The sequence below is a fragment of the Jaculus jaculus genome, chromosome 4 (assembly GCF_020740685.1).
Source record: "Jaculus jaculus isolate mJacJac1 chromosome 4, mJacJac1.mat.Y.cur, whole genome shotgun sequence".
Classification (NCBI taxonomy): Eukaryota; Metazoa; Chordata; class Mammalia; order Rodentia; family Dipodidae; genus Jaculus; species Jaculus jaculus.
Genome location: NC_059105.1, coordinates 20156142 through 20179031, shown reverse-complemented (window position 1 = coordinate 20179031; position 22890 = coordinate 20156142). Strand labels below are relative to the sequence as shown.

Here is a 22890-nt window from a genome sequence, read left to right as displayed (position 1 = left end):
GGACTCAGCTCAGGCTGGTCTATTGGGAGTAGGGTGGAATCTTGAAGAGATATGCCAAGAGAGAAATCCTTGTGTCACTGAGGAATTTCCACTGAAGGGGACTGGGACACCCTCACTTCCTGCTCTGCTGCTACAGACTAACATTCTGGCTGGAGAGCCAACATGGTGGGGACTCTTGATCTTGGATAGGGAACTTCAGTCCCTTGACAATGCCTCATAAGTTAAAGACCTCAGTTAGTGTGTGACAGTAATGTGAATGTAACTAATACAAGCAGCATGAATGTCATGGGTGATTATTTGCAGAAGATATGGTAAATTTAGTGAATCTCAAATTAGCGAGAAAAAAACAGAGATTTGACAGATAGATCTAAGTGTGGAAAATCCAAAGCAGTGCCATAATTACTTATAATCACAACTTCCCAATTGAAATGGAAATTGCTCTTGATACAGTGGGTTGAAAATTAATATAATAGATTCAGGTTAGGTGCTGTAGATGAGTGAGACTATGTGGTGATTTTTGTTCTGTGATTGGCTAAGTTCACTGAGAATGATCTGTTCCAGGTTCAACCATTTTTCCTCAAATTTCTTTGTGTCATTTTTTTCTTACTGCTGTATAGAATTCCATTGTGTAGATATACCACATCTTAGTTATCCATTCTTCTAGTGATGGACATCTGGGTTGATTCCAGCTCTTAGCTATTACAAATTGAGCCACTACAAACATGATTGAGCAAATCTCATCTTTAGAGTAGATGCCCAATAAAGGAATAACTGGGTCTGTTGGTATCTTTATAGTCAGCTTTTTCATGAGTCTCCATATTGCTTTCCAAAGTGGCTGTACCATCCTACATTCCCACCAACAGTGGATGAGTGTTCCTGCTTCTCCACATCCTCACCAGCATTTATTTTCATTTGATTTTTTGATGTTTGCTATCCTTATTGGAGTAAGGTAGAATCTCATAGTTGTTTTAATTTGCATTTCTCTGATGATTAGGGATGATGAACATTTCCTTAAGTGTGTGTTTGCCATTTGTGTTTCTCCTTCTGTGAACTGCCTGTTCAGCTCTTTGCCCCATTTTGTGAGTGGGGTGTTTGACTTCTTACTGTTTAGATTTTTGAGTTCTTTGTAGATTCTAGAGATTAGGCCTCTGTCAGTTGGATAACCCGCAAATATTTTCTCCCATTCTGTGGGTAATCTATTGGCTTTGCTTATTGTATGCTTGTCTGTAAAGAAACTCTTCAGCTTCATGTGATCCCATTGGTTGAGTGACTGTTTAAGATCGTGAGCTGCTGGGGACCTTACACACCCAGCAAGCATCTCATGGACTAGACACTAGGCTGGATGGGGAGGGAGGGGAGGGCATCGAAGGGGTGGTAAACACTAATTTAGACCCAAACAGCAATGGTACCGTAAAATTCTACTTCCTAAAAGGCAGACCAAATGGCTGAACCTTCACCAGGCCCTTACAGGAAACACCTGAACCACAAGACACTGGAGAGGGTAGGATCAAGTCTAACCTAAATCTTCTACATCATCCCTCCCTCCCTCTCCCTCTCTCTCCTCTCTAACTCTTGTATATTAGTTATCTTTTTCCTCATTTTCTTAGTGACCACTGACCTGCAACTCCCAGTACCAGCATGGGGCTATCACCCACAATGAGCTTTTGATCAGAGAGACCTACAAGGTTTCCTAAAAGAATGACAGATTTCTCTCAGAGTACTTGATGACCCACCAAAGGTCAGTGGTAAGACCCTATTGCTGAAGACACCATATACAGCTGACACATAAACTGGAACGGCATTGGCTGGAAGCCAGGAGAGAGTCAGTCCCCAGATAGTCAGCATGTCTTAGTGCCAGAAGGTGCTACATGGGCAACTGGGGGAAATGACCAATATCTGTCCAAGAAACTCATGGTCTAACTTACTCAGCAACAAATAACATGCTGTGATGCCCACACAAGTGCAATAGTGGCACATAGCAACCAACTGCTCTTGATTTGGCTAACTGATCCCCTCAGTGGTACGGGACCCATAGCTGGAGCTGGGAAGCAAGTCAGAACCATATCCAAACATAAGCCCACTTTCCAATATCAAGCTACCATCAATCATGGGCTACAAGAGGGCCTATACCTATTAAACTCTCTATAAAAAAGTAAGGGTTATCTCATTTGTCCTGGTACTAACTTACCCTCTGTTGGAGAATCTGCTTCTCTTTTTCAGATAAATGCAGATCCTAAGGAGAGAGCCACCCCATCATACCTCAAAAAGGCCCTGGCTAAAACTAAGGATAATTGGTGAAACAAGCAAGGGTGCTGTTTTCCTGATGAACCGGATACCAGCACAAGGGGGAAGGAGACCAACATAGAGAAAAATCAACTCCTACCAAATCAGACAGCCAGAGCCTCAGAGGCCCCCAACACTTTATCACTGAAGCAGACCAAAAATGAACCCAACATAGCTCAGGGAAATTTTGCAGAAGAGGGGGTGGAAAGAATGTCAGAGCCACATGTTGGGTCATGATATACAGAGACATTTATCTTACCAACTTTATCTTACTTAACTGTGGGCTAACTCCACAATGCACGACCCATATACCTCAACAAGGAGGGGCCAATGGGGAGGGGGTAGGTCACGGATGAGCCTAATAATGGTACCAAACTGCCTGCATTTGCTGAATAGAAAACTAATAAAAAAAGAAAACTAATAAAATACCTAATAGTAAATTTTATGAAGAAAAATAAAATGCAACCATAAACTGTAAATTTCTACTGGTGGACCTAAAATAACATCATTATAAGTAAAAAAAAAAAAAAAAAAAAGAAATACCTACTCTTATAGAGGAAGACAAAAACGTGAAAAATTTTCCAAATTATGGTAAAATTTTAATGTGCTATAAAAAGAACTCTAATGACTTGCTTTCTTTTCTCCTATTATTTTTTAAAATTTTTTATTTATTTATTTTCCAGAGAGAGAGAGAGAGAGACAGGCAGAGACAGAGAGGAGAGACAGAGAGTGAGAATAGACGTGCCAGGGCCTCCAGCCACTGCAAATGAACTCCAGATGCATGTGTCACCTTGTGCATCTGGTTTACATAAGTCCTGGGAAAACGAACAAAGGTCTTTTGGCTTTGCAGGCAAATGCCTTAACTGCCAGGCCATGTCTACAGCCGTTGTTTTATTTTATTTTATTTATTTATTTATTCACTTATTTGAGAGAGGGGGAAAAAAGAATGGGTATGCCAGGGCCTCTGGCCATTGCAAATGCGCACCAGACCCTCCACCTTCTGCATCTGGCTTATATGGGTAGTAGGAATCAAACATGGGTCCTTAGATTTCATAGGCAAGTGTTTTAACCACTAAATAATATCTCTGGCACTTGCTTTATTTTGAAACTAGACAAAGCAATTTTAGATGTTGTGAGCTGTGAGGTGCTTGGTGGTGCGGACATGGGACCCCAGCTACTCCTGAGGCTGCGGCACCAGGATCACATTCCAGGGCCATACTGGGCTCCGGGGTGATTTTCAGGAAAGCCTGTGAAGCTTAGTGAGACCCCATCTCAAATCAGAAACCACAGGAGGGCTGGTAGGCAGCTTGGGGGTGCCGAGCTTGCCTGGCATGCACAAGGCCCTGGGTTCCATTCTGAGAACCATCCTCAAACGCCAAAAACCGCAAGACAAGGGAAAAGACAAAAAATAGCTCCACAGAATATTTTCTTACATGGGGCTAGAAAGTCTGCTAGCCCCATTTCTCTTTCATGTTCCCATCAGCTCATCCAACATTACAGTCAGTTTCTCAAGTTTATTAAAACGTAACACATGGATACAGTTAGACGTAGCCACGCCACTTGTAGGTGGAGCAAACCTCACACACCAACATGGATACAATTAAATGTAAAGCACATATGCCCAGATGGCCAGCGATGTCGGTTCATAAAAGTAAATATACAAATAGGGCAAATATCTCTCATTTCTTCACTGGTTGACAAAAAAGCAAGTTGTATCCAAAGTAAAGAGCTTAATGAAGTTATGAATGAGCATGTGAAATCTCAGAGCAGCCTGATAATATGCATATGATTTTATTTTCATGTTAAAATACAAAGTAAAGAGGAATATACTAAGCCCACTATTATAAGACTTTTTGTTGTTGTTGTTGTTTTTTCGAGGTAGGGTCTCACTCTAGCTCAGGCTGGCCTGAAATTCACTTTGTAGTCTCAGGGTGGCCTTGAACTCACGGCGATCCTCCTACCTCTGCCTTCCGAGTGCTGGAATTAAAGCCATGCTCCACCACACCCAGCTAAGACTTTATTTTAATGAAATCTGCATAAAACTATACACAAACGGAAGAATTTATTAAAAATAGAAAAAATACACAGCTACTAAAATCTCTTTGTAAAATGGGAAACATAGGGTTGTAATACAGACATACTTTATAGGAGTTTCTACACCACTAATATTAAAAATCCAAGTGAAAATCCAGGCGTGGTGGTGCACACCTTTAATCCCAGCACTTGGGAGGCAGAGGTAGGAGGATCACTGAGAGTTCGAGGCCACCCTGAGACTACAGAGTGAATTCCAGGTCAGCCTGGGCTAGAGTGAGACCCTATCTCTAAAAAAACAAACAACAAACAAAATGCAAGTGGAAAGTATACATAGTTACATAAATTGAATATACATATGCATCAACAAGAATATCTTAGTAAAGCTTGTTAACCCAAATAAGTAAGTTGGCAATAAACAACTCAACAAATCAAACCAGGAAGAAATTCCAAATGTGATAATCATAAATGACAACCACAGTTTGGTCAGGAATCTTTCATTAAAGATTCAAAGCCAGCCATTCTCTGTGCACAAAGGAGAGACAGCGTACCTGAGGCAGCGGCTTTCCCAGGTGGCAGTTGATACCCCCAATGAAGACCATGTTGGGCATCACAGGTCTGGGGAAGTCCAGGACAAAGTCAGTGCGCAACAGCCAGACGGACACTTGGCTGAAGAGATCATATGTTGTCACTGGTGTCTCAAGAATTTCAGAGGCAACTTCTATGGCTTTTTTGAAAAACAGGGGACAAAATAATATTTCATCTAAATAAGAATAATGGTTCCATAGTCTGTCTTTAAAAGTCATGGCATCTGAGAGGCCAGACAGAAGTAGGGGAACAAAAGAAAGAGGGCTGGGGCACTGAGCACCTTCTTCAAGGCTGTGGCAGAATGCTACTCGGCTGAACACCACAGATGGCAAAGAAAAATACTTGGCAACAACTAAGCCACACACATCAAAGGGATCCAGAAACACTGCCTCAAAGGAACTCTTCCTGAGGTCATGTACTAGTTTCTTGTCGCTGAACATACTCCTGCATCGCGAAAAAGTGATGTCAAAAAATCTCTTGGCAGTGCCCACTGATAGAGAAAACATACTCTGTTCTCGAGTCTTCCATTGAGCGTCAGCAAAATGCTTGAATGACTGGTCCAAATCCTCCAGCGTGTAAGACGTGGAGTAAGTCTTCACTGTGAAATTCAGTGAACGTCCCAGCTGCCAGCTCACCTCGGGCATGACGACCACCACCTCGTGCCCTCTGTGAGAGAGTTTCTCTAAAACTGACTGCATGGTAAACCAGTGGCTCCCATCCATGGGCACCACCAGCAGCTTACCCGCCTGGGCACAGCCACATGCCAGCAGCAGACACACACAGAGAGGCAGGGGAGATGGCAGGATCGCAGGAGCCATGAGCCAAGTGCAGGTAGAGCAGCCCAGCTGCGGGCCACCGAGATCGTCTAACACAACCCCTGGGAAGATGTACAGACACAAAACCTGCTGCAGGAGAAGGCGTGTGTTTATATACTCGAAAGAGAAGTTCAATACACTGCTAATGATTTACTCATATGAGCAATACAGTAATGAGTAGCATTTGTTTATATAGCTATTTCTGTATTTTCCAGAAAAAAAAAAAAGGAATGGCTTTCATCTTGAGCAGGTCATGTCCTCTACCACAACGTCACATTTCAAACAGTTGTGAAACATTGAGTTTGGATCTTCAGAATTCAGAAAGATTAAAAACTAAAGTAAGCTTGAATAAAGGTTCTAATACTGGTAGTTGGTCAATAGTGAAATTTAGATTCTATCTTTTTACTATCAAAACCTCTGTAAGCAGAAAGAAATCAGCCACTCTGCTCTCCAGGAAACACTGGCAGACACCCAGTCCTGCCCTCCTCACTGCCAGTGTGATCAGGGCTATAATGCCTCTGTCTAGGAGAGTCATTGCTGTCTCGTTCTTCCTGCATGATGCCAGGTCCATTTTGAAGCACTCTGGAACTTGAATAATGCTATATTAGACTCACACACACCTAGATGTACCCCTGCACTTTCCGATAGAATATGGCTGTCACGCCTTAAAATCTTGACAAATCAGTGCATCTGGCAGCCGCCTTGGACACTCTCCAGAGCACAATCTGAAAAGCCTTCCTCTTGCTTAAGAGGGGTAGGCCCTCTGCTGGGAGCTCACATCCATCACCCTGGAGCACTCAGTCAGGGGTCTGTATTTATTTTCTTTCCTTGAAGTCAGGAGGTATGATTTCATGCTTCCACTTAACCCACACTACGCCCTGTGCCTGTGCCAAGTGCATTAATAATGGGTGCTGCAGTAGACTCAGTTCTGGGAGGCAGGCTCTAGATGCTTTCATAGTTGAGCGCCATGGTGGAGGGGAGGCGCATTTATGTAGTGAGGGATTCCATAGCCAATCTCACTGTGTTGTCCTGATAGAAGCACAGCATAGATCCTTCTGGGAGTGTAACTGTTTTTAGACATTTGCTGAGTCACTATCTGACATAGTGACTTGGGCACATCCAGATCACTGTCTTTGAAAGTAACAAAAAGGAGAATGGTGATGTCAGCAACATCATCTGAATCCTCATGGTCCACCTCATCCCAGATATCCACCAGCACCTAGCCACCAACTACAGCAGCTTCTTGAACCTCAGACATGTAGACAGAAGCCTCTGTCACCTTCATAGTGCCAGGAGGTGAGTCAACTTTAATTTATACACACAGAAGAGCAGGCCATGGCACCCAGCTCCCTTCCCCATGCCCACACACCACTGGGGACCTTCTGTTACTTGTGGTCTACAAGGGAGAGAAGAGAAGCAGTCCTCCAGTTACGTATGAGCATTCGGAGATGCCTCTGGGGAGCTCACTTTGTGGTCTCTGCCCAGGAACCACTAGAGGAAGTGACAGTAAGCCACTCAGGATGAAGAAGAACAGCGAGAGGCATGTGTGTTCATAGCGAGTGTGCTGACCCTGGCCGGTCACAGCATGGGGGTTTGAATGGGAATGTATGTCTCCCATAACCTCAGGGCTTTAAAAAAAATTATTTGTTTGTTTATTTATGAGAGAGAGAAAAAGGCAGATAGACAGAGAGAGAATGGGTGTGCCAGGGCCTCTAGCCACTGCAAATGAACTCCAGATACATATGCCACCTTGTGCATCTGCCTTACGTGGGTCCTGGGGAATGGAACTGAGGTCCTTTGGCTTTTTCAGGCAAGTGCCTTAACCTCTAAGCCATCTCTCCAGTCCAACCTCAGGGATTTTTTTGATTAAGGTTAAGCTTACTACTAAAGTCTCCAGCAGCCTGCTGGAGGAGGTGTCCCTGGGGGCCAGGCCAGCTTTGTAGTCCTTGCTCAATCTGTAATAAGAAACGGGATTCCCCTTCACATTCCTGCACTCTCCCTTTTCTCATTTTTCCCTGCTCCCCTGATCTCATTTGCCTCCCAAGACGTTCTTTCTTCTCCTTTCTTTTGTAATTTTAAATAATTTCCTATATTTACATAATGTGTCTTAACCATATTCAACCCCTCTCTTATCACTCTCCCACTCCCACCCCTTCTCCCCAACTAATCTTCCTTTTTTTTATTTTTAAATTTATTATTTATTTATTTGAGAGCAACAGACAGAGAGAGAAAGAGGCAGATAGAGAGAGAGAGGATGGGCACGCCAGGGCCTCCAGCCACTGCAAACGAACTCCAGATGCACATACCCCCTTGTGCATCTGGTTAACGTGGGTCCTGGAGAACCGAGGCTCGAACCAGGGTCCTTAGGCTTCACAGGCAAGCGTTCAACCGCTAAGCCATCTCTCCAGCCCCCAACTAATCTTTCTTACTTTCACATCTTTTTTTTCCCCTGGGGGGAGATGTGCCTGGTTAAGTGGGGATTGCTTATATGTGGAGGGCTATTTACTGGAATATTGGCAACTTACTGGTGTCTGCGCCACAGATGAACATGACTCCCCCTCCCCCAGCAACAATTAATTGCCAATAGCTAATACTGGAAGAGTGGGTCCTTGTAAGTTCCTCCTCGTCTGTGGTAAGATGCTGATTGGCTCACTCTTGTGCAGGATTCTAGGGTTGCTATGAGTCCATGAGTGTAATCGTCCTGTATTGTCTGGAAGACAGCATTCTACAGCACACCTCATCCTCTGGCATTTAACATCCTTTCCTTTCCCTCTTCCGCGGTATTCCCTGAGCCTTGGACGTGATGATCTAAATGTCCCTTTTAAGCCTTACAATATTCACTTATTTTCCAATGTATATTTTTGGCACTTTGTAAGAAATCAGGTGACTATAGCTGTGTGGATTTTTAGCTAGATCTTCTATCCCATTGATCTTTGTGTCTGTTTTGTGCTAACTGTATTTGTTTCTGTGACTCTGTAGTTGTGGTAGTTTGAATAGATGGTCCCCAACATATTTAGTGTTTTTATTAATTTGTGTTTTGTATCTGCAGCTACCTGGCTGGAAGCAGTGTCACTGGGTGGATCTTTAAGAGTCCACCCCTACGAGTGTGGTGGTGGGCTTAAAGCTCCAGTCTACAGGTATACAAAGTGCCTGAGTTCCTGAAGTGTACTGTGTGGTGTGGCTTTTGGCTTGTGGCTTCTCTCTCTCTCTCTGCTTAGTCCTTTAAGAAGGGCCAACTTCTTCTGCCATTAGGGAACTTCCTCTGGGTCTGTAAGCTTCAGTAAATATCTCTTCCTCCATAACTGTACCTGGTCTGGAAGTTCATCTCAGTGAACCTGAAGCTGTCTGCTTCAAAATTTGGTACCAGGAGTGGATTGAGATGAATCTGACCATGTGGATTTTGGTGTTTTGGAACTTTTGTTTTGGAGTAATGGACATGGACTTGGTGCTTACAACTGAAAATGCCTTCTAGCATGGTAAGCCAAGTTTTATGGGCTATTGTAATGAGTTTGGAAATGCTAAGTACACACAGTATTGAACTTTGAGGCTTGGCTTATGAAATTTATAAGGGGAAGCAAAGAATGCAGAGGACTTTGTTGGAACTTGGCTACTGGCATTCTACTGCTGAGGTCCAGAGAGTTTGATCAAAGTTAAATTTGTAATGGACTGATGTGCTAAGATGGACTAAGAGATTCAAGATTTTAAGTTGGAAAACCTCAAGCAAGTTAAAATTACAGGTACTGAGACTGGTTTTAGGTTACTGAAGCTGCTGTTGTGAAACATATTAACAATCTTAAGAAATATGGCCCAACTGCTTTACATTAAAACAATGGAGAGGATACCAGAGGAAAGACTTATAAAAATACAAACTCTTTTGGAAAGAGTTGACTGAAAAAGGAACTTGCTTTTCAAGGTTATGATTTATTTTGTCCCTGAATTAAGACTACAGCTGTGTCCTGCATAGCTGGTAATAATTTTGGAAACATGAAAAATGCATAGAGTGGGTCAGGAGGTACACACAGTTACAGGTGCTGCTGCTGAGATGCTGCTTGAGGCAAGGCGTGATGTCCTGATAGGTGGACAAAGGCATTGAAAGATGGACTGTGGTTTGCATCGAGACACAAAGATGTTTTGGATATATCAGGACTATGCAAGGGCTACCATGGAGCACACTGTTGGCCTGGGATAAAAGTATTCCCTGGCTACTCTGCCCAGCTGGAGGGACAGAATTGGAAAAATCTAAAGACTGTCAGTCTCTGGTTATATTAAACTTTAACATAGAAGTTTGATGTTTGTTTGATGGTGGTTGAGTTTACATTGTTTTAGTCTCTTCTTGGTATGCTTTATATCAGTTAAAAATGTTTACTCTGTGCCTTTATATGTTGAAAGTATTTAACTTGTTTGATTTTACAAAACTCACTATCTTAAGTGGGTTAAGACTGTAGGGACCTTTGAAATTAGACTAAATACCATTTACAATGTGTGATGGTTGTAAATCTATTGGGGGCCAAGGGGCAGAATGTGGTAGTTTGAATTGATGGCCATTTCAGTGTTCTATTTGTTTGTAGTTTGCATCTGCAGCCACCTGGCTGGAGTCAGTGTCACTGGGTCCAGCCCTAATATGTGGTGGTGGGTTTGAAATTCCAATATAAAGATATGCAAAGTGCCCAAGTTCCTCCTGGACTTCCTGAAGTGTGCTGTGTGGTGTGGCTTTTGACTTGTGGCCCCTTTCTCTCTCTCTCTCTCTCTCTCTCTCATTGGTCCTTTAAGAGGGGGCCGACTTCTTCTGGCATTATGGAACTTCCCCTATATCTGTAAGCTTCAATAAATATCCCTTCTTTCATAACTGTGCCTAGTTTGGAAGTTCATCTTAGTGAATCTGAAGCTGTTTGCTACAGTAGTATAATATATCAGGTATGGTGATACCTGCAGCATTATTCTTTTTGCCTGGGATAGTTTTGGCTATCCAGCATCCTTGTGGGTTTATATAAATTTTCTAATTGCGTTTTATGTTTCTCTGAACAATAGTATTGGAATTTTCATGGGTATCACATTGAATTTATAGACTATTTTTAGTAAGATAGTCACTAAATAGATTTTTGTTTTGTTTTTCGAGGTAGGGTCTCACTCTAGCCCAGGCTGACCTGGAATTCACTATGGAGTTGCAGGCTGGCCTCAAACTCATGGCAATCCTCCTACCTCTGCCTCCCAAGTGCTGGGATTAAAGGCATGCGCCACCACGCCTGGCTAGATTTTTATTTATTTGATTTTAAATGCTGATTTATTTAAGAAAAACAAAAATAAAGACAGTGAGAGAAGATAGAGGGAATGGACATGCCTTCTGACACTGAAAACAAACTCAAGAAAAATGTGCTAATATGTGCATCTGACTTAACTGGGCACTGGAAAATCAAAGATGGGTCATTATGCTTTGCCGCAAGTGCCTTAACTGCTGAGCCATCTCTCCAGACCATAGTTTAAAATACTTTTTAAGACCAGAAAAATATAATACCCACAGTTATCTCTCCAAACCTGTTTTTAAAAATCATTTAGAGGGAGGGAATTACCATGGGATATATTTTATAATCATGAAAAATGTTAATAAAAATTTAAAAAAATAAAAAAAAATAAATAAATAAATTATTTATTATTTGCAACCAGAGTGAGATAGAGAAAAAAGAGAGAGACAGAGAGAATGAGCATGTAAGGGTCTCTAGCTGCTGCAAATGAATTCCAGATATATGTGCCACTTTGTGCATTTGGCTTTATGTGGGTACTGGGGAATCAAACCCTGGAAATTAAATTATGTAAGCAAGCACCTTAACTGCTGAGTCATCTCTCCAGCCCTCTAATTGTTTTGTTTTTTTTTTTAATACTTTTAGCTGGGCATGGTGGCACACACCTTTAATCCCAGCACTCGGGAGGCAGAAGTAGGTTTGTCATGAGTTCAAGGCCACCCTGAGACTGCTTGGTGAATTCCATGTAGGCCTGAGCTAGAGTGAGACCCTAGCTTGAAAAACCAAAAAAAAAAAAAAAAAAAAAAAAAGAGCTAAATAAAATACTTTTATTTGGGCTGGAGAGATGGCTTAGCAGTTAAGCGCTTGCCTGTGAAGCCTAAGGACCCCAGTTCGAGGCTCAGTTCCCCAGATCCCACGTTAGCCAGATGCACAAGGGGGCGCACGCGTCTGGAGTTTCTTTGCAGAGGCTGGAAGCCCTGACGCACCCATTCTCTCTCTCTCTCCCTCTATCTGTCTTTCTCTCTGTGTCTGTCGCTGTCAAATAAATAAATAAATAATTTAAAAAATACTTTTATTTATTTATGAGATAGAGAGAAAATGGGCATTCCGGGGCCTCTAGCCACTACAAACAAACTCCAGATGTTTGTGCTACCTTGTACATCTGGCTTATGTGGGTACTGGGGAATCAAATGTGGGTCCTTATGCTTCACAGGTAAGTGCCTGAGCCACGGAGCCATCTCTCCCGCCCTCTAAATGAATTTTAAAATAATACTTAGTTATATCCTATCTACAAGAGACAACTCTCACATCTAAGGACACAGATTAAAACATGAGGAGATAGAAAAAGATATGCCACCAAAACAGAAACAAAAAAGCAGGAACAGTTATATTTTTTTAAGATAAAGATGATTTTAAATGAAAAGTATACAAAGAGACAAGGAGGGACACGGTGTAATGATGAAGGGGTAAATGCATCAGCAGGGAAAAACCTAAATATATAAAACAAACACTAAAGGGCAGAAAGAGAGATCGAGGAAAAGGTGGTAACCACAGGGAACTTCAATACCCCCTGTAAAAATGAAAGTATCGTCAGACAGAAAACTAATAAGGAAGCATTTGAGCAGCTGTCCTTTGCTGGAGACTTAGAGTTCTCCTGTAGCTTGGAACTTCAGCTGTCACCATAGTTGCAGGAGAGAAATGTTTCCAGGTTTTCAAAATCAGGCAGAAAAGAAAACACAGAGCTGATGTTGGACTTAGCCCTCACTTATGCAAACAAAGGACTGACCATCTCTGGGACTACTGGGTAGAAAATAGAGGCAAGATTGTTGGGCCCCTTGACATCTTGTTGCCTCTCAACCCTCTGGAGATGATCCAGGTATAGTGGTCAGTGGGTCTTTGCTGTGGACTTAGAGCTCTATTGTGGCTTGGGACTGCTGTTGTCACCATGGTTCCATGAGAGGAAAATTAACAGGTTCCCAAATACAGATAGAAAAGACAACATGGGGAAGGTGTTGGACTTAGTCCTGCCCTTGGCTGGTCAGAAGATGCGACCCTGATCCAGCCTGTTTAACCAAGATTCTAATCACTGTTAATGACTGACTAAACAGTAGTCACGCAAAGCCTTTGGAAGATATACAAAGTGGTGTTGTTCCCAGTCTAGTCTTCTCCCGGTGTTGCCTCCTGTCCACAAGCACCAGGAGGGAACAGTGACACCCAGGAAGGAGCCCGAGGAACAGCTGGCATTACCTTGTCCCCAAGCCCATCCCCAGGGGTCTCACGCTTTCTATCTTTGGTGTTTCCATCCTCTAGGAACTCTTCTGTCACTGATAAAATTATGCACTGTATCAAATTGGATACTTCTTGGTGTTTCTTCAGAACAGAGAGCTTGAGAAGCTCCAGTGTCAACACTTAGGTCATGACGTTCTGGAGGGAACGTGTCTTTCCTTCACCCAGGATGTGCTAACAGACAAGATGCGCATGCCCAGAGTCCTCTCATGAGTCACACATCAGTCTTCCTCTAATCACCCGCTGGAAACAGCCTCCTTCCTCTAACCTCTGCATCACCGCCTGGCTCCATCCCCCAACACACAGCCAACCACAGCACGGGTCAAGGGGCCGGCACACACAATCACAGGCAGCTGCTAGCCAGGCAGCCAATAGCTGGCTCTCAGCATGTTCCCCGGGGGAGTCCAGTCTTCCCACTCTAGCCCTAAATACAGAAATATGGGCCATGAAGAGGCTCCCTCAGGTTAACTGCTCAGGCTCTCCTGCAAGACCATGGCACTGAATAGAGAGGTTTTAGAAAATCTCAAGAGGGCTGGAGAGGTGGCTGAGTGGTTAAGTGCTTGCCTGTGAAGCCTAAGGACCCTGGTTCGAGGCTCGGTTCCCCAGGGCCCACATTAGCCAAATGCACAAGGGGGCACATGCATCTGGAGTTCGTTTGCAGTGGCTGGAGGCCCTGGCAGTCCCATCCTCTCTCTCTCTATCTGCCTCTTTCTCTCTCTGTCTGTTGCTCTCAAATAAATAAATAAAAATGAACAAAAAAAAATTTTTTTAAAGACAGTCAAGAACCCTCATCTCCATCACTCCTTGGGAGGAGCAACTCAGACTCACACGTGTATCTGACAGAGATGAGACTCAACCTCCACAACACGTTGAGAAGCCATGGATGGGAAGATGGGACACTACAGTACTGTGTGACAGAAATAATCATGAATGCCTTTGTATTTACCCACTAATGCTGAATTAGAATTTGGGTTTCCAAAGAGAGCCAGAATGTAAAAGAACAGGGGTAAACACAGATTGCTTATTGCTGTGTTACCACATCATACTTGCCCTCAAATGTGCAGAGCTCAAACTGTTATAATCAATCCAGTGGCATTTAAAGGAGCCACAATATTGTGGCATGGCCACCACTCTGCAATCACACATTTTCATCACTCCAAAAGGAAGCCTTTCCCAATGAGCTGCCACTTCTGGTCCCTTCTGCCCCCAACCTCTGACACCCACAGAGCCACTCTGTGGCTTTGTCTGCTCCAGGTTTTTACATAAATGGAATCATGCATCGCTTCAAGTAATATTTTCAGGCACATTGGTAGTGTAAGATTTATCTGTCCACCATTGTACAAATGTGTGTTCTGTTGGTTGATCCACTGGTGGCTTTGTGGGTTGCTTTCATGAGTGGACTATTTATCATGTGTCATGTTTCTATGACACTCATGCACATGTATTTGTTTCAGTACCTGTTTTCTACCTGGGGGGATCTACCCAGGAGAGTTAAGTTACTCAGGAACATAAAGTTTCTATGTTTAAGCTATTGAGGAATCATCCCCCAGTGACTGACCCATATTACATCCTACCAGCCACTGCTGAGAAATCCAATTTCTCTACATTAGAGCCAATTTTTATCTGTTGATTTTTCTACATGAGGGTGACGTACAATCAGACGAGCCCTCTCTGCCTCTGGACCATGTAGGTGAACCAATCAGTTGAGCTGAATTCACTGCAGATCGAGGAAGGAGCAGGGCCCGGTCTCTGAGGAGAGAAAGGGTCTATATGGTGCCTCTGTGTTGCTTCCTGCTTTGTTGACATACGGCTGAGAGAAGAGAGTTACCTGTGGACAGGAGCAGGCTCTCAGGGTCCTATAGCTGGTCTCTCTTGGCCCTGGTCTTGGCTTCATCAGAGAGCCATGCCTATTTTCAACATGCAAAAAACTGTAATCACTCAGCCTATTAGAAAGAGCATCACTTCATCCCACTAATTTGATGAAAAGACCCTCTCTTCAAATCCCCATGGAAAAATCAGAAAATACAAGTCCCTTACATGATCTACTGTGAGAAGACAGAACAGCAGATAAAAATGCATAATCCCACTCTAATAAAATAAAGTACATCTATCTGTTGTTTAATTCAGTGATTATGATTTTTTTCAAGGAGTATACTATGTTATTTGCCAAGATTTGTTTGATAGTAAATGACAGAATCCCAGTTTAACTGTCTAGACCAATTGTCCGTTCTACTATGATTTGGAAGTAACTGCTCCAAAAAAGCAGTAAGAGGTTGTGTGGTTGGGATAACCATGTGTGTTAAGGACTCAGCTCAGGCTGGTCTATTGGGAGTAGGGTGGAATCTTGAAGAGATATGCCGAGAGGGAAATCCTGTGTCACTGAGGAATTTCCACTGAAGGGGACTGGGACACCCTCGCTTCCTGCTCTCCTGCTACAGACTAACATTCTGGCTGTAGAGTCAACGTGGTGGGGACTCTTGATCTTGGATAGGGAACTTCAGACCCTTGACAATGCCTCATAAGTTAAAGACCTCAGTTAGTTTGTGACGGTAATGTGAACGTGACTAATATAAGCAGCATGAATGTCATGGGGGATTATTTGCAGAAGATATAGTACATTTAGTAAATCTCAAATTAGTGAGAAAAACCAGAGATTTGACAGATCTCTAAGTGTGGAAAATCCAAAGCAGTGCCATAATTACTTAAAATTACAACTTCCCAATTGAAATGGAAATTGCTCTTGATACAGTGGGTTGAAAATTAATAAAATACCTAATGGTAAATTTTATGAAGAAAAATAAAACACATTCATAAACTAAATTTTTATTGGTGGACATAAAATAACATCATAATAAGTTAAAAAAAAAGAAAGAAAAGTAATACCTACTCTTATAGAGGAAGACCAAAACATGAAAAATTTTCCAAATTATGGTTTGTTTGTTTGTTTGTTTGTTTGGTTGGTTGGTTTTTCGAGGTAGGGTCTCACTCTGGTCCAGGCTGACCTGGAATTAACTCTGTCATCTCAGGGTGGCCTTGAACTCATGGCAATCCTCCTACCTCTGCCTCCCGAGTGCTGGGATTAAAAAGGTGTGCGCCACCACACCCGGCTAAAATTTTTTTAAATTTTTTTTGTCTATTTTTATTTATTTGAGAGGGACAGACAGAGAGAGAAAGAGGCAGAGAGAGAGAGAATGGGCGCACCAAGGCTTCCAGCTCCTACAAATGAACTCCAGACACGTGTGTCCCATTGTGCATCTGGCTTATGTGGGACCTGGGGATTTGAGCCTCGAACTGGGGTCCTTAGGCTTCACAGGCAAGCGCTTAACTGCAAAGCCATCTCTCCAGCCCCCAGCTAAAATTTTAACATGCTATAAAAAGAACTCTAATGACTTGTTTTGTTTTCTTCTATTATTTTAAAATTTATTTATTTATTTATTTGACAGAGAAAGAGACAAGCATGGAGAGAGAGAGAAAGATTGAGAACAGACATGCCAGGGCCTCCAGCCACTGCAAATGAACTCCAGATGCATGTGCCACCTTGTGCATCTGTCTTACATGAGTCCTGGGGAAATAAACAAAGGTCTTTTGGCTTTGCAGGCAAATGCCTTAACCACCAGACCATGTCGCCAGCCCTTGTTTCATTTTCTTTTTTTTTGAGAGAGAGTGAGAAAAAAAAAAAAAGAATGGGCACACCAGGGCCTCTGGCCACTGCAAAAGAACTCCAGACCTCTGCTCCACTTGGTGCATCTGACTTACATGGGAACTAGGAAATCAAACCTGGGTCGTTAGGCTTCACAGGCAAGCACCTTAACCTCTAAAGGATATCCCTAGCCCTTGTTTTATTTTGAAAGTAGACAAAACAATTTTAGATGTTATACAAGCTAGTAGAGGATGAGAACCATAGATAGCACTTAGGAAAATAAATGGTGAGTATGGCATTTGCCCCACGAGACATTCAAACTAGCCACAGAGCTACTAAGTCCAGCAGAGCACAGCCGCAGGAGTAACTGAGTAAGGGGAGGGGCCGTTCAGGAACACAGACAGGGGACACAGAAGAGCTGCGCAGGATAAAGATGCATCTCATATCAACAAGGAGAAAATGCACCCTGGAAAGACGCGGAAGAACTGATTCTTTAACAAACCTAGTTCAGTTCTGACACTGCGCAGAGAAAAGTTCTCACTGTGCATGTCATAGGAACGCTACCAACGTGGGAGGAATGGCAATGTTCCAACAGAATACACAGAAAGGGTTTTTGACATCTCAGGCTTGGCGAAACCTAAACAAGGTAAAATTCAGAAACCACTTAATAAAGTTAAGCAACTTGACTACATTAAAGTGAAAAATGGAGGACTGGGGAGATGGCTCAGTTATCAAAGTACTTGCTGAACATGCCTGAGGACACGGGTGTCCATTTACACGCTGGGCTTTGGGGTGCCTGTGATTTCACCATTGGGGAGGTGAAGACGGGCGGCTCCTTGGGGCTTGCTGACTAGCTAGTCTACCTGAATCCACAAGCTCTTGGTTCACAGGAGATCCCGTCTCAAAAATAAGGTGGAAAGCAATTGAGGAATGCACCAACATCTATTTCAATCACACACTCACACACATCTGCACTCACTTGTGCCCACATTGATACAAACTATACTAACACATGATACACAAAAAGGTGAAAAAAAATGTGTACATCAAAAGAGTAAAATCCAACAACACAAAATAATTTTCAGCACACAGAAGAAAAATTGTGTTAATATTTCTAGTCCTCAAGTTATTAGCTCATGCTAATATGGAATTCACAAAAGAGAAAATGCAAAGCACCACCATTTCTATGAAACAGGGTGTAAAAGACATAGCAGCTGTGAGGTGCTTGGTGGTGCGGACATGGGACCCCAGCTACTCCCAAGGCCGCAGTGCCAGGATCAAAGTCCGAGGCCAGGCTGGGCTCTGGGGTGACTTTCAGGAAAGCCCGTGAAGCTTAGTGAGACTCCATCTCAAATCAGAAACCACAGGAGGGCTGGTAGGCAGCTTGGGGGTGCCAAGCTTGCCTGGCATGCACAAGGCCCTAGGTTCCATCTGAGAAACACCCTCAAACGCCAAAAACCCCTAAGTCAAGGGAAAAGGCAAAAAATAGCTCCACAGATTATTTTCTTACACGGGGCTAGAAAGGCTGCCAGCCCCATTTGTCTTTCATGTTCCCATCAGCTTGTCCAACATTACAGTCAGTTTCTCAAATTCATTAAAACGTAACACATGGATACAAATAGACCTAGCCACGCCACTTCTAAGTGGAGCAAACCTCACACACCAACATGGATACAATCAAATGTAAAGCACATACTCCTGGATGGCCAGAGATGTCGGTTCATAAAAGTAAATATAGAAATAGGGCAAATATCTCTCACTTGTTGACTGGTTGACAAAAAAGCAAGTTGTATTGAAAGTAAGAGCTTAGTGAAGTTATGTATGAGCATGTGAAATCTCGAAGCAGTCTGAGAGAACATGGCTGCAATCTCATTTTCACATGCAAATACAAGGTAAAGAGAAGTATGTTCAGCCTACTATTATAAAACTTCATTTTAATGAAATCAGCATAAAACTACATGCATACAGAAGAAATTAAAGACGTTACAAAAATACACAGCTACTAAAACCCTTCATCCAATGGGAAACATAGGGTTGGAATACATATTTTTGCAGGCGCTTCTACACCACTAATACTAAAAATGCATTTAAAATGGAAAGTATATATAATTATATAAATTGAATGTATATATGCATCAATAAGGGTAGTTTAATAAGGCTTGTTAACTCAAATTAAATAGGTTGGCAATAAACAACTCAAAAACTTAAACCAGGAAGAAATTCCAAATGTGATAATCATAAATGACAACCACAGTTTGGTCAGGAATCTTTCATTAAAGATTCAAAGCCAGCCATTCCCTGTGCACAAAGGAGAGACAGCGTACCTGAGGCAGCGGCTTTCCCGGGTGGCAGTTGATGCCCCCAATGAAGACCATGTTGGGCATCACAGGTCTGGGGAAGTCCAGGACAAAGTCAGTGCGCAACAGCCAGACGGACACTTGGCTAAAGAGATCATATGTTGTCACTGGTGTCTCAAGAATTTCAGAGGCAACTTCTATGGCTTTTTTGAAAAACAGGGGACAAAATAATATTTCATCTAAATAAGAATAATGGTTCCATAGTCTATCTTTAAAAGTCATGACATCTGAGAGGCCAGAGAGAAATATGGGAACAAAAGAAAGAGGGCTGAGGCACTGAGCACCTTCTTCAAGACCGTGGCAAATTGCTACTCGGCTGAACACCACAGATGGCAAAGAAAAATACTTGGCAACAACTAAGCCACACATATCAAAGGGATCCAGAAACACTGCCTCAAAGGAACTCTTCCTGAGGTCATGTACTAGTTTCTTGTTGCTGAACATATTCCTGCATCGTGAAAAGGTGATGTCAAAAAATCTCTTGCCAGTGCCCACTGATAGAGAAAACATACTTTGTTCTCGAGTCTTCCATTGAGCGTCAGCAAAATGCTTGAATGACTGGTCCAAATCCTCCAGCGTGTAAGACGTGGAGTAAGTCTTCACTGTGAAATTCAGTGAACGTCCCAGCTGCCAGCTCACCTCGGGCATGACGACCACCACCTCGTGCCCTCTGTGAGAGAGTTTCTCCAAAACTGACTGCATGGTAAACCAGTGGCTCCCATCCATGGGCACCACCAGCAGCTTACCCGCCTGGGCACAGCCACATGCCAGCAGCAGACACACACAGAGAGGCAGGGGAGATGGCAAGATTGCAGGAGCCATGAGCCAAGTGCATGCGGAGCAGCCCAGCTGCGGGCCACCGAGATCGTCTAACACAACCCCAGAGAAGATGTACAGACACAAAACCTGCTGCAGGAGAAAGCGTGTGTTTATATACTCGAAAGAGAAGTTCAATACACTGCTAATGATTTACTCATATGAGCAATACAGTAATGAGTAATGATCTTCATCTTGTGCAGATCATGTCCTGTACTACAATGTCACATTTCAGTTATAAAACAGTGAGTTTGGATCTTCAGAATTCAGAAAGATTAAAAACTAAAATAAGCTTCAATAAAGGTTCTAATACTGGCAGTTGGTCAAGAGTGAAATTTAGATTCTATCTTTTTACTGTCAAAGCCTCTGTAAACAGAAAGAAATCAGCCACTCTGCTCTCCAGGAAACACTGGCAGACATCCAGTCCTGCCCTCCTCACTGCCAGTGTGATCAGGGCTATAATGCCTCTGCCTAGGAGAGTCATTGCTGTCTCGTTCTTCCTGCATGATGCCAGGTCACACACACCTAGATGTACCCCTGCGCATATCTGATAGAATGTCACTCCTTAAAATCTTGACAAATCAGTGCATCTGGCAGCCCCTACTGGATGCTCACCGTCCATGCTTGGGGACATAACTGTCCTACTTAAATCTAGAAAGAAGCTAGAAACATATCGCATACAAAGAAACACCTTGATTAGTTCCAGAAGGTTTTGCAGACCTACAAACCAAAAAATGATTTTTTTTTTTTTTTTTTTTGCTTTTTCGAGGTAGGGTCTCACTCTAGGTCAGGCTGACCTGGAAATCACTATGTAGTCTCAGGGTGGCCTCAAAATCATGGCAATCCTCCTACCTCTGCTTCCTGAGTGCTAGGATTAAAGGTGTGTGCCACCATGCCTGGAAATGATAAATTTTTTTGTTTGTTTTCTAAGGTAGGGTTTCACTGTATCCCAGGCTGACCTAGAACTCACTATGTAGTCTCAGGGTGGCCTCAAACTCATGGCGATCCTCCTACCTCTGCCTCCCGAGTGCTGGGATTAAAGACGTGCGCCACCATGCCCGGCTAATGATAAAATTTTTGATGACAGGCCTGCAGAAATGGCTTAGCAGTTAAGGCATTTGTCTGTAAAGCCAAATGACCCAGGTTTAATTGCCCATGACCCACATAAGCCAGATGCATCAGGTGGCACATGCATCTGGAGTTCATTGGCAGCAGCTGGAAGTCCTGGTATGCCCATTCTCTCCCTCTCCCTCTCCCTCTCTCTCTCTCTTTCTTTCTCTCAGAAAAAAATGATTATTTTTTTTTCAATAACAGAACCTGAAGAAGAAACATTCCTAGATTATCTTATTGTCACAAGTTTGAAGAATTAGTATTATTAAATGTCCACATTTCAAAATGGAATTTACAGACTTCAAGTAACCCCCATCATAAAACCAATGATTCTTTTCACACCAAAGAAAATCCTAAAGTTCATAAGGATCCAGAAAACACTTCAATGAGCCAAAGCAAAAAGAACAAAGCTGAAGGTCTAACATACCTTCTTGCAAACTACATTGCAAAGCTATAGCAACTAACACAGCATAGAGGCTGGGCATGATGGTGCACGCCTTTCATCCCAGCCCTCGGGAGGCAAAGGTAGGAGGATCACCGTCAGTTCAAGGCCACCTGAGACTACATAGTGAATTCCAGGTCAGCCTGAGCTAGTGAGACCCTACTTTAAAGCGCACGCACACACACACACACACACAAATAGTAGTATATTCTAGCAAAAACATACAGAGTGGTCAATAGGACAGAAGAGAGAGCCAGCAATGAACCAGTTATGAGCAATGGATTTTTTAAGCTGTATTCATTCATTTATTTGTTATTTGCAAGGAAAGAGAGACAGAGAGAGAGAATAGGTGCATCGGGATCTCCAGGTGCTGCAGATGAACTCCAGACACACAGGCTACTTTGTACACCTGGTGTTATGTGGGACCTGGGGTATGGAACCTGGGTCCTTTGGTTTTGTAGGCAAGTGCCTTAACCACTGAGCCATCTCCCTAGCCCAGCAATGAATTTTTTTGAGGCACATTCTCATTCTAACACAAGAGACCTGGAACTCACTCTGTAGCCAAGGCTAGGTGGAAATCACACCAATCCTCGTACCATAGCCTCTCCAGCCATGTACTAGGATTAAATGCGTGAGCCACCACATCCAGTCAAAATCAATTTTTTTTTACATTTTTCCTCTTTCACATTTTGTTAAGCAAAATGTACCTTTTCGAAACAAAAACAGAACAAGGCTAACAGAAAACAAAAAAGGAATGAAAGCAAGAAACACCAAGCAGAGGGTGGGCCACGGTTGGGCATTAGGGCCAGGCTTCTCGTGTCTTAATGAAGCGGAGCAGCAGCATGGGTTACTCTTACTAAGCACCATGTTAAAGCCTCTTTTCATATCCCAGTGGCTCATGGACTCCACGCACACGGGCATCCTTTGAATGTCAATGGACTCGAGGTCCTGCTTGTGGTAATCAGCAAGCAAGGTTTAGTGTAACTTCTGGTTGGTGGTGGGTGCAATGTCTTGAGCAAGAGTAGAGCTTCCAGTGGGGCCAAGCAAGTTTGATTTAGAAAATAATGAGGGTGTCTCTCTAGCCCAGTTGGCTTATAATTCACTATGTAGTCTCAGGGTGGCCTGGGACTCACAGCAATCCTACTACCTCTGCCTCCTGAGTCCTAGGACTAAAGGTGCACGCCACCACTCACGGAAAACTGCAGACTTTAAAAAAATATACATGTATGATCTAGTTGCCCTTTTCCTGTCTTCTCCTCCCCATAATCCTTCAAAACACCCTGCT

General features: G+C 43.0%; 1 protein-coding gene across 3 annotated transcripts in view; it reads right to left on the bottom strand.

Annotated features, from left to right (window-relative positions):
* Positions 1-22890, bottom strand: part of LOC101617823 (UDP-glucuronosyltransferase 1-6) — a 138078-nt gene that overhangs the window by 97707 nt on the left and 17481 nt on the right. Inside the window, exon 1 of one of the 3 annotated variants that reach the window (XM_045147579.1) lies at positions 19205-20059. The exons of 1 other annotated variant lie outside the window; for it this stretch is intronic. In XM_045147579.1, the coding sequence (XP_045003514.1) occupies positions 19205-20059 (855 nt within the window). Of the gene's footprint in view, positions 1-4865; positions 5721-19204; positions 20060-22890 lie in introns of those variants that run through there. One more of the 3 variants, XM_045147580.1, reaches the window with a different exon arrangement.